At 17.3% G+C, this 12,500-nt stretch overlaps 5 protein-coding genes across 5 annotated transcripts in view; 3 read left to right on the forward strand and 2 right to left on the reverse strand.

Moving 5' to 3' along the window:
• The window catches only part of PF3D7_0912400 (alkaline phosphatase, putative), a gene marked incomplete at both ends in the record, with an annotated part of 1,742 nt that extends 1,075 nt beyond the window's left edge, over positions 1-667 (reverse strand). Inside the window, one exon of the mRNA XM_001351960.1 lies at positions 1-667. This exon is cut by the window's left edge and continues 59 nt beyond it. Coding sequence (XP_001351996.1) covers positions 1-667 — 667 coding nt within the window.
• Positions 668-3,589: 2,922 nt separating this feature from the next.
• On the forward strand, positions 3,590-5,458 carry PF3D7_0912500 (SAP domain-containing protein, putative; the record flags this gene model as incomplete). Its single annotated transcript, XM_002808885.1, has 7 exons — positions 3,590-3,670; positions 4,113-4,611; positions 4,744-4,803; positions 4,913-4,955; positions 5,084-5,156; positions 5,252-5,314; positions 5,411-5,458. 7 exons carry the CDS (start codon positions 3,590-3,592, stop codon positions 5,456-5,458), a joined length of 867 nt encoding a protein of 288 aa, XP_002808931.1.
• A 1,185-nt stretch (positions 5,459-6,643) lies between these two features.
• Positions 6,644-9,479, forward strand: PF3D7_0912600 (conserved Plasmodium protein, unknown function; the record flags this gene model as incomplete). The annotated part of the gene is made up of 2 exons (XM_001351962.1): positions 6,644-8,287; positions 8,403-9,479. The coding sequence occupies 2 exons, from the start codon at positions 6,644-6,646 to the stop codon at positions 9,477-9,479; spliced, it is 2,721 nt and encodes a 906-aa protein (XP_001351998.1).
• Positions 9,480-10,176: 697 nt separating this feature from the next.
• On the forward strand, positions 10,177-10,434 carry PF3D7_0912700 (conserved Plasmodium protein, unknown function; the record flags this gene model as incomplete). Its single annotated transcript, XM_001351963.1, has 1 exon — positions 10,177-10,434. One exon carries the CDS (start codon positions 10,177-10,179, stop codon positions 10,432-10,434), a length of 258 nt encoding a protein of 85 aa, XP_001351999.1.
• A 394-nt stretch (positions 10,435-10,828) lies between these two features.
• PF3D7_0912800 (tRNA (adenine(58)-N(1))-methyltransferase non-catalytic subunit TRM6, putative) overlaps positions 10,829-12,500 on the reverse strand; it is a gene marked incomplete at both ends in the record, with an annotated part of 1,851 nt that continues 179 nt past the window's right edge. The window contains one exon of the mRNA XM_001351964.1: positions 10,829-12,500. This exon is cut by the window's right edge and continues 179 nt beyond it. Coding sequence (XP_001352000.1) covers positions 10,829-12,500 — 1,672 coding nt within the window.

Genomic DNA, 12,500 nt, shown 5'->3' on the forward strand with positions numbered 1-12,500 from the left:
ACCATTTCCATTGCTCATTTCCTAGAATATCATTTTTACTATTACAACATAATCCAAAAATGGATGAATGGAAACGCGACAAAAAGGAAATAAACATATGAACAAAAAGATCTCTATATGAATCTGGGGCATAGAAAGGATAAGGATCTTTATTATATCTGGTATCTAACATAATAATTTTAACTTGGTTTTTTTCATTATCTGGATCTATATATAATTTGGATATATACGCACCATTTCTTTTATATCTGACATCATTTTTATCTACATTTAAATAGTCTAGGTATTTTTTTTTACTTTCTTTTTTATATTTATATAATCGATCACCATTATTTTTGTTATAATCATGATCATCATAAATACCATCAATTTTAAACTTCTTTTTTAGCTTCATATAAAATGGGTCTTTCTTAATATATGTATAAGCATCATCTAAACATTTTATTTCGCTACATTCTGTATAAAAGTAATCACCTATCCACAGCATAAGCTGGGGTTTCCTTTTCTCTATTGAATTTAATAAATTATTATTTACTTTCCCTTTTTGGTAGTTACAACTAAGAAATACAAAATTCGTTAGCTTCTCGTTAATTACTTGATCGCCTTGACATCGGCCATATTTAATAAAAATAAAAAAAGCAAAAATTAATTTTATACAAGTGTTCATTATTCAAAAAAATAAATAAATAAATAAAAATATAAATAAATAAATAAATATATATATATATATATATATATATGTATGTATTAATGCGCACACAAAAAATAACAATATAAAATATTAATTAAATAATATAATATAATATATATATATATTTCAATAGGTAAATTTTAAAATATAAACATAACATATGATATATCCTTAGAATACTATAAATAGGAATTATTTTTTTTATTAAACAACTTTTTTAAAGTGTTAAATAAGGCGATGAAATAAAAAAAAAATAAATAAATCATAAAAAAATAACAAAACATAGGCATACATATAAATATATTATATATTTATATGAAATATTATAGATTAACTAAATGTTTTTATATTAGTAGTAATATATGAAGCCTTATCAATATAAATATAAATATAAATAAATAAATAAATATATATATATATATATATATATATATATATATATATATATATGTATGTACGTATGTATTTACTGCTTTTTATTATATAACAAATATAATTCTATTAAAATATTTTTAATCACCACTTTTATAATATATTTTTTATTCATATAAAACAATAATACATTTATGAATACGATTATATATATGTATACATAATAATATATATCATATGCCTATACATAAAAAGGAATGCTTTAGAGAATATATTATGTAAAAATTAAATGAAAAAATAATAACACATACAAATATACATTTTTTATTATATATATATATATATATATATATATATATATATATTATAAAATTCCTATTGATATAAGTGTAAAATTAAAGTAAAATACGAGAAAAAAAAAAAAAAAAAAAAAAGAGGGAAGTAAAGAAATGAAAAAATCTCGTTTTAAATAAAAGGAAGTATCAAATTAGTTAGACTTATATAAAATAATAATAATAAAAAAAAACAGATAAATAAATAAATATATATATATATATATATATATATAATAATTGTAGTACAATTAATAAATAAAATAATTTTTTTTTTTTTTAATACCATATTATATTATTACTCTAGTATGATGAACCTTTTTTACTATTAATATAAAAAAAAAAAAAAAAAATTATTTTCCTTTTACACATTAATAAACTAAAGCATATTAAAGGGAAATAAATAAATAAATAAATATACATATATATATATATATATATATATATATATATATATATATATATGCGTGTATAAATATATTTTTCTTAAAATTTTCTTTTTTTTTTCATATTTTCCTATTGTCATATTATTATATATATACAACATTTCTGGATGAATAACACGAAACAAATTAAATAATATATTTATTTCTTATTTTTTTGTTTTCTTTTTAAAATAATGTATATTCATTTGTATACATGTTTATTATATATATATATATATAACAGCAGGAATACTACAAAAAAATAAAATAAAGGTAAATATTATATCATATACATATATAAATCAAAAAAAGGTATACATAAATTAAATATACACATAAATAAATATATTCTATAATGCATATATATATATATATATATATATATATATATAATGGTCTTTTTTTTTTTATTTATTTTTTAAAGATTAATATTCATAGATTAGCATGTGACCTTTTGATTAAATATACGTTTGGGCATTATATCATGCGATACACCATATATATATAATATATATATTATATATATGTATGTATGTATAATAAATTTATGTGCAATTTATATATATTACTTCTCTTTTTTTTTTTTTTTTTTTTTTTATTATATTAAAATATATTATTTAAAAAAAATTTAAGGAAACACTATTTTCTTATACTTTATCAAATTAACAAATTCACACTATTACATTTTTTTTTTCTTTTATATGTAAAATAATATAGAATTAAAGGAAAGATGAAAAAAAAATGAAAAAAAAAAAAAAAAAAAGGAAGGAAAGAAAGAAAGAAAGAAGCAAGTAAATAAAGGATGGTTAAGAATTATAAATCATTTCCTTTCTGTAAAATAAATAAAAAAATAGAAATATTATAATAATTAAGATTTACAAAAAAAAGATAAAAAAAAAAAAAAAAAAAAAAAAAAAAAAAGAATTATTTTAAAATATATTATTATATATATGTTTTTTTTTATTATATTACAATATTATTAAATATATTATAAAACTACTATATTTTATGTGCATTTTTTTTTTTAAGGCCATAATGTAAATATAATTTTTATTATTATTTGTATATACCTTATTATGTATTGAATAAATATTTTTTCAGTGATATTATCTCAAAAACATTACTATTATATATAATATAATTATATATATATATATATATATATATATATATATATATTCCTTTTATATATGTTATTATATATATATATATATATTTATACTGATATAAAATTATATACTAATATTACATTAATTATGAAATGTATTAATATATAAACATATAAAACATTTTTTTCAAATTTCACTCATTCTAGAAAAAATAAGATTTTTTTTTTTTTTTTTTTTTTTCTTTTTTATCAACTTATAATTTTTTCAGTAACTTTTTCTTTTCTTTCCTTTTCATATAGATTGATTTTTTTTCATATATTCTTAATTCTAATATTTTAATATTATGTATAATATAAATGATATGTGAAATGATCATATAATTATATATATAAAATTAAAAATATATGATATGCAATATATATATATATATATATATATATAAATATTTCATTATATATATATCTTCCTTTTTTTTTTTTTTTTTTTTTTTTTTTTTTTTATGTTCTCATTTTATTTATCAAGTCCGATTTATGTATTCTTCTGATTGTATAACATTATTTTAAAAAATTTTAGATGTTTGTATAGAATGAATATCTTTATTTCATATGTACAAATATATTTAAAAAAATAATAAAAAAAAAAAAAAAAAAAAAAAAAAAAATGAGTAATTACCAAAATTTGAAGTGCTCTGAATTGAAAGATTTATTAGCCAAAAGAGGGTTGCCATCACATGGGAAAAAAGTAATATATAATATGTTATATTATACATATGTATATTATATATATATATATGTATATATATTAAATATTATGATGTACATATATATATTGTATATATATATATATATATAATATAAATATTTTACATATAATATTATTACGTTTCTTTAATTTTGTAAAATATATATTATTATTTTTTTTCAAAGCGTATGTATATTTAATCAAAAATTTATGTTGCATAAATAAAAATATAATTATATTAAATACAAAACAACAATTTGTTGTTGTACAATTATAATAGAAGGATATTTATATTATATATAATATATATATATATATATATATATATATATATATATATTTTATTTTTTATTTTAAAGTGCTTACAGTTTTATATTTTCGTATTAGATAATTTAAAATATTTCTTTTTTTTTTTTTTTTTTTTTTTTTTTTTATTATGTAGAATGAATTATTAGAAAGATTATTAAAACATGAAGAAAAGGACAATATAAATTCTTTATCTTCATCATATATATTAGATAATTCAAATATTAATAACGACGATAATAAAAATAATAATTTTTCATTTCAAAACAACGCAAGTAATAATAGTTTAAATCTTCAATCATCAAGCAATTTAATATTTGAAAAAAAAACTGTAGATTCATTTGGAAAAGTTGATGATAATAATAAAAAAACAATTCCTTCAGTAAATAATAAAGAAGATTCAAATAATAAAATTGGTTTAAATAAAATGAAAAATTATATAAGAAATATCTTAACTATTAATTCCAATACTCCAAATTCTACTTATGATAAAAATAATGGTACTAATGATCACAAAAATAATCCAAACAAAGATTCAAATGACCAAAAAAGTAAAATTGTTATTCAAGAAATAACATTCAACGATGTATCTTCATCAAGTCAAAATACACTACAAAGAAATATCATATCAACAGGTTAAAAAATAAAGAAATATGCTAAAATATTTTTCTTGAGCCTGAAATTTTTTTTTTTTATAAATATATCCCTTTTTATTCTTAACATATATTATATATATGTATATTTAAAAATTTTTCTCTTTTTAATAGATGACAATGATTCTTATTTATCTGAGGAAAAAAAGAGAGAATTAAGACGAAAACGATTTGGTAAAATTTTATGTTCAATAAGAAATTATATTCAATATTTTTATATACATATATATATATATATATATATATATTTTTTTTTTTTTTTTTTCATTTTAATATTTAATAGGTGTTGTAAATACCGATGATGCACTTGAATCAAGAGCTAAAAGGTAAATAAATAAAATAATTAGGGGGTCTTTTTTTTTTTTTTTTTTTTTTTTTTAATTATATAGTTGTAATATATTTGTAAATAGTTTTAATATGCTTGTTATTTTATTTTTTTTTTTTTTTTATGTAGATTTAGTATAGTAACACATAAAATGGAGGAAGAGAATAAAAGGAAAAGAGCTGAACGCTTTGGATTGAACGTGGTAATAAATTATTATATCATTTTTATAAACAAATAAACAAATATATATATATATATATATATATGTATATATTTTATATTGTTTTATTTTTATAGGTTAAAATGAATGACTTTGAAAAGAAAAAGAAAAGAGCTGAACGATTTGGATTACTACAAGATGTAATAATAAAATAGAATTTTTTAAAATTGTATGTGTCTAATATATAATATCATATTTATTAATATCTTGTTTTACTTTTTTTATTTATTTTATAGAGTGAAAAGTTAAAAGCAAGGGCTCTTAGATTTGGGATAACACAATGAAAAAAGAAGACATCTAAGTAATAGTAACAATGTATAAGATTGAGGGACACCTAAAAAAGCAATACAATTAATACAAATAATATGAAACTAAGGTACACATATATTAACAGAGGGGAAATATAATATAAAATTTATTATTAACATGCATTAATATTGAAAGATAAAATTTATCTACTTTATATTAAGTATATATATACATATGTATGTATTTATGGTTAGTTGTATTGTTCTTTTTTCTTAACGTTAAAATTATAAAAAATTTCAATTATTCAACGAATATATTTATTTCACATTTTTATGAAATCCTCAATTTTATCTTGTTAAGTTTATATATATATATATATATATATATATATTATTTATTATATAGATGTTATAATAAATGTCCATATTAAAGAAGATTTTATTTATTATTAAATTTTTTTTTTTATATAATGATTTTATAGTTATAAAAAAATGTAAATGCATCAACTTATTATTTTGCTTTTTAATAATTATGTGTTTGTTGCAAATATTACATTTAAAATTTTATGTTATTTATTTATATTTATTTATTTATATTTATTTATATTTATTTATTTATATTTATTGTATTATTTATTTTTTTTTTTTTATATATTTCATTTTTTAAAAATATTACTCTCTATACATTTTATATCATTACTTTTTTTTTTTTTTTTTTTTTTTCTTTTCTCACTTTTAAAAAAAAAGACATATTTTTTTTGTGGAATATTTAAATATTTACAAAAAAAAAAAAAAAAAAGAAAAAGAAAAGAAAAATAGATATAATAAAATTAAATATAATAAAATATAATAATTTTGAAGAATACAAAAGTAATATTGCATTAAATATACTATCTTCTTTCTTTTTCCTATAAGGAAAAAAATATATTAAAACAGTAAATATAAATATATAATTAAATATATATATATATATATATATATATATTTATATATATTATGAACACGGTCATAATTTATAGACATATATATATATTATTTTTATTTTATTTTATTATTTTTTTTTTTTTTTTTGTTGGCTTGTCCAATTAATCCTTATACACATTACATGAACACGTTCATAATTTTTTTGTAGTTTTGTTGTTTTTTTTACATGCACAGTTCATAAATTCTATATATCATTACATATATTATATTTATTATTTTATATTTCGTGTATTTATCATGTCTAATATAAGATGGATACATAGAAAAGATAAGGATAATGAAAAAAGAGTAATTTCTTTAAATGAAATAAAAGAAAGATATTTAGTTGATAATTCAAAAGATCACAATTTAAAGAAGAATAAAAATACTTGTGAGAAGAAAAAATGTAACATCAAATTTTATGAAAAAAAAAAAAATGGGAAGCCACAACAACAGGTAATTTTCCAAAATGGCTATCCAAAAAAAAATGTAAACATAATTCTAAATAATAAAAATCATGAATTAGATTATAAAACTAAAATTCAAGAAAAAAATGAGAGAAATTGTAATTCCGAAATGTTCAAGAAAATAAATGGAAGAAATAATATACAAGAAAATTATAGAAATTATCTTTGTCATAACAATAATAAAAGGGATTACATTTCAAATAAAGAACTAGATACGGACAAGGTAAATATAAATTTAGATATTACAGTTCAATGGGATAAAAAATGTAATAATAATATATCCTGCATAAAAAAAAAAGATCTTATAACAAATGATTTTCATTTAGATGATTCTTTAATTATGTATGAACAAAATGAAGGTAATAAATATATTAAAAGTAATTATTATGATGAACCCGTTAATTCAAGTATATTCAATTATGATAATAAGGGAGACTTGGATTACAATAATACATATAAATATTATTATGATGATAAAAAAATGGAATATAATATGGAAGAGGAAGATAAAATAAGAAATCCATATATATATAATAATAATAATAATAATAATAATAATAATAATAAATATGTAAGAAAAGAAGACCATAAATCTTGTAGTGAACAATCCTTGAAGGATAATAATGAAATGATAGAAAATATGAAGAAAAATAATTTTAATAATAAAAAATATAAAAATGTTTTATATAATAATGCAGGAGAGGAAAACAACATAAATCCTTTTATCAAAAACAACCCATTTACTATTAATAGAATAGAAGATGTTTTAAAAAAAAATAATAAAAATAACCTTAACATTTCTTCTAATAAAGCATCTTATACAAATAATAAGAATATGCACACACAATGTTATAATTATAATAATATGTATAATGAAATTAAAAGAGGACCTAATATATTTATATTAAATTATGAATATAAAGAGAAATTAATTTCATTCAGCTCTTTGTTAAATAAAATTTTACAAGAAAAAATATGTGATTATTTTGTTATTGTAATAAAAATATATTTGTTACAAAAAAGGCACAAGCCAATATATAAAAAATACAATAAAGTTAAGGAACAATCAAATGATATTTTTATAAATGATGATAACCATATGTATATTAAAAAAACAAACAACAAAAATAATGATAGTAAAATAAAAAGGACATTACAAGGAAATGTTCATAAAAAAAGATCAAGTAATGAAAATTGTACCAACAAAATTATAGATAAATTTACACATTTTGAAATGGAAAAAAATACATATAAAAAAACTGTTTTAAATAACACTTTAATTGATAGTTTTAATGATGTAGATATTAATGATCAAAAGAGGAAAAAAAAATACTTGAACTTTTTTGTAATCTTGCTCTCATTGTTTTTAAAAAAGTATCTTTATAAACAAATGTCCAAATTCTTCTTTATTGTTGGTTCACTTCGTCAGAAATATGTAACGAAAAAATAAAATAAATATATAAATATAAATAAATGAATATAATCATAAATGTGTTCACATATATATATATATATATATATATATATATTTTTTTTTTTTTTTTTTTTAGGAGGAAAAGAGACAAATTAGAAAATACATCAATATAAAAATTTATGCCTTGTCCTTATTGGAAAGGATATTTTATAGAAAGGAAAAAGAAAATTTGAAGTTATGTTTTGTAAGATTCAAAAAAACTAATAGGTGTATCATAATAAAAGAAAAGAATAATGAAGAAGATAACTTACAAAGTACTTTCTTTACAGAAAATATAAAAAGTAACATAATCAAATCAAGAAAGTATTTAGAAAATAAATGTTTTGGTAAACCCAAATTATATAAAACTGACGATTTTATAATATTCCTTAATAGAAAATTACTTAAAGAAAAAGATGAGATATTTCAAAAATGTTTATTAAGATCTAAATCAGATTCTTTGTTAGACTTTTTAAAAATGTCTAAATTAAAGAAAACATGGAGAAGTTCTTCTAATAACTTTTCAGATACAATGAATGATAATATGAGAGGTTCAACTTTACTTGAGCATTTTTTCACGGCCACTTATAATATAAACAATAACAGTTTTCATAATGAAATAAATAAAAGCAGAATGAATATATCATATTATGAAAATAAGCATGTCTCATCTAATTTTTTAACTAATAATAATGAATATAATAATAATACCAAGGAAAATACAAAAGGGAATAGTAATATAAAGATAAATGATAAAAATTTAAAAATGAAACAAAATAATATATCAAATGAAAAAATATCCAATACCTTTCAACAAAATGTAAAGGGAAATCAAAATTTATTAAAAAACTTTTTTCTAGATGAATATAAAGAAAAAAAAAAATCTATTGATGAACATATAAATGATAAAAATTGTAGAATATTTTTCAAAAATATTAAAAAGCAATTAAAAATAAATTACAAAGAAAAGGTTGATGTGCATAAAAAAAATTATAATGAAGATTTAACTTTAAGTGATTTGAATAGTACTATGGGTTTCTCAAAAAATATAAATTCGTATATATATGATGATACTCAAAGAAACTTTCAAGAAGATCTTGTTCCCAATTTGAATTTTTTAACACAATCGGATTTAAATATAATAAATAATTTGACTCAAAATTTTACCAAATAACATAAATATTATATAAACGGGGAAATTTCATAAAATGGGGAATGGTTAATAGCTAGCCAAAAAAAAAAAAAAAAAAAAAAAAAAAAAAAAAATATATATATATATATATATATATAACTAGCTATAATATATTGTAAATGTAAAATATGATATACATAAATAATTTCAATATTTTGAATATATTTTATATAATTTTTGACTTAAATTTATATCTTTTGGATTTACACATATATTAATTGTTCAAATAGGTATGTTTTTTTTTTTTTTTTTTTTTTTTTTTTTTTTGATATTTGTACTTAAGTAAATATTATAAATATTATATATATGCAACAGTGTTTTTGAGCCCTTTTTCTGTGAAAAAAATAATAATAATAATAATAATAATAATAAATTATATGTTTCATATATATAATATAAGAATTTATATTATATATTATTTATATTTATGTTTATATTTTTCTCTGAAAAGTTCGTGAAATACGGCTCAATTTATGATTGCATAAAAGAATATATAAAAATGAACAGGTTGTGTAGTTTTTATTTTCCCCTATTTGGAAAAATATAATTATGTAGATATATAAATTGCACAATGAAAAAATAGATATAATAAAATAAAGCATACAAAAAAATATATGCGCACATATATATATATATATATATATATATATGCATTTTATTTTATATTATTTGTAAAAATATGATTACAAAATTAAGATATATTAACTTAATTTGTTACAAGGCCAAGAAATATTTAAACAATAACCTAGGTGAACACTTTGGAACTTTCAGGATTCCAGAAAGTTTGCAGGGTTTTTATGAAAAGAAAAAGGAAGAAATAGAATTGAAAAAAAAAAAGATGGAAGAAAATAAGAAGAAAAAAATTGATAAGGTAAAGCTTTCCAAGGAACGGAAAAATAAATTTAAATCATCTAAAGGCCAACATAACATCTTTTAAATAAATAAATAAATTAATATATATATATATATAGATATATATTTATTTATTTATTTATACTTTTACATAATTTTTTTTTTTTTTTTTTTTTTTTTTTTTTTTCTTGTCTTTCTTTATATTGTATTATCTTTATATTTATTTTATTTAATTTTTTTTTTGTAAATTTGAAAAGGAGCAAAAATAAAAATTTCAATGTATATAAAATATATAAATAATTGATAAATTTAAAAAAAAAAAAAAAAAAAAAAAAAAATTTGAAAATATTTTTTAAAAATATACATATATATATACATATATGTATATTTGTTTATCAATTTTCACCTTTCAACTTTCACCTTTCAATTTTCACCTTTCAATTTTCACCTTTCAATTTTCACCTTTGACCTTTCAACTTTCAACTTTCAACTTTCAAAGCTGTTAATAAAAATCCATCTGATAGTTTTGCATTTTTAATAACTGGGTGTGTCCTTCTTTTAATGATTTGTTGTTCTCTTAAGATATATTCATTTAATTTAATATGAATAAACGAGTTTGTATTAATTAAAATTTTTAAAAACATATTTAATATATTAAAATCGTCTGTATAGAATATGACTTTACTATCATTTTTTAGATATTTCAACGAAACATTAGTTAAAGTATTTATTAATAAATATAAATTTGTATTTGTATTATAAATAAATTCACTTGAAATAATAATAACAAATGATTCAGCTTTTCTTTGATATAAATCTTGTATCATCCTTTTTTTTTTTATTTCTTCATAATTTATTATATTTTCTTTATTCATATTATTATAATCCTCTTGATAATTTCTGATTTTTTTATTTGGTTCATTGGATATATCATTTATATATCCTATATGATTTAATTTTCTTTTTTCATGAGAACTAAGTACAGAGATATTAGGACTTGTTAGTTCATGTTCGTTATTATTTTGTTCATCTAAATGATCAGAATTAACATTATAAGAATGCGTTTTTTCAGAATTTATTTTTTCCTCATAAATATTAGACAATATCTTAGGTTCAATAATTTCATGAATATTTGTTGATATAATATCTTGGTTTACAAAATTATTTTCTTTATTCAAAAAATTATTATTAATTTGATATATTATATTATAACTATCGTCAATATGTGCAATATTATGATTATTATGATTATTATTATTATGATTATTATTATTATTATTATTATTTTTTTTTTCATCATTATTTTTTATTTCATCATTATTATTCTTCGTAGTAACTTCAACCATATCCGTAGCAGTCGTTTCACTCGTTTCCATATTAATACTTCCCTTTGATGTAGAATTTAATATCCTAATTTTTAAAATGTTCGTATTTTTTTTAATTCCGAAGCTCGGTATGATGGAGCTACAAGAATTTTTATATACGAGAGAAAATATATTAACATTATAGTCATACGTAATATTAATAACACTCGTCATTAATCCGAAGGTATCATCGTATATTAAGACATTATGATTATAAAGGTTACTACATGAACTAGTATCATCATTATTATTATTATTATTGTGGTTGTTGTTACTTGTATTTGTCTCTTCCTGTATCATAGTTAAAGAATCATTCTTCATATTTTTCATATTTTCCATATTTTTCATATTTTCCATACTTTCCATATTTTTAATACTTTCCATATTTTTAATACTTTCCATATCGTTCTTTTCATTAGAATCCTTATTCAAATGAAACAGAATGTTTGCTAGATAATCTATCCTGACATTTGATATTTTTTCTGGAAAATATTTATAATAAAAACGTACTAAATTCGATATATTACATTCATAAATCGTAAATTGACAAAAATGTCTTTTTAATTTTTTTTCAATATATTTAAATTTAGATATAATCGTTTTTTCTTTAAAAGTTGAAGAATTATCTACTAGCTTTTGTATTACCTCATATGGATTTTCATAATTATTTTCTTTTAATTCATGTATATTTTCTTCGGTCAATTTTTGAGAGTTATTATTATAATATATATCTTTATTAGTACCTTCAATATCTATATTATTATCTATATCTAATTTAGAGGTATTC

The sequence above is a fragment of the Plasmodium falciparum genome (assembly GCF_000002765.6).
Source record: "Plasmodium falciparum 3D7 genome assembly, chromosome: 9".
NCBI lineage: Eukaryota > Apicomplexa > Aconoidasida > Haemosporida > Plasmodiidae > Plasmodium > Plasmodium falciparum.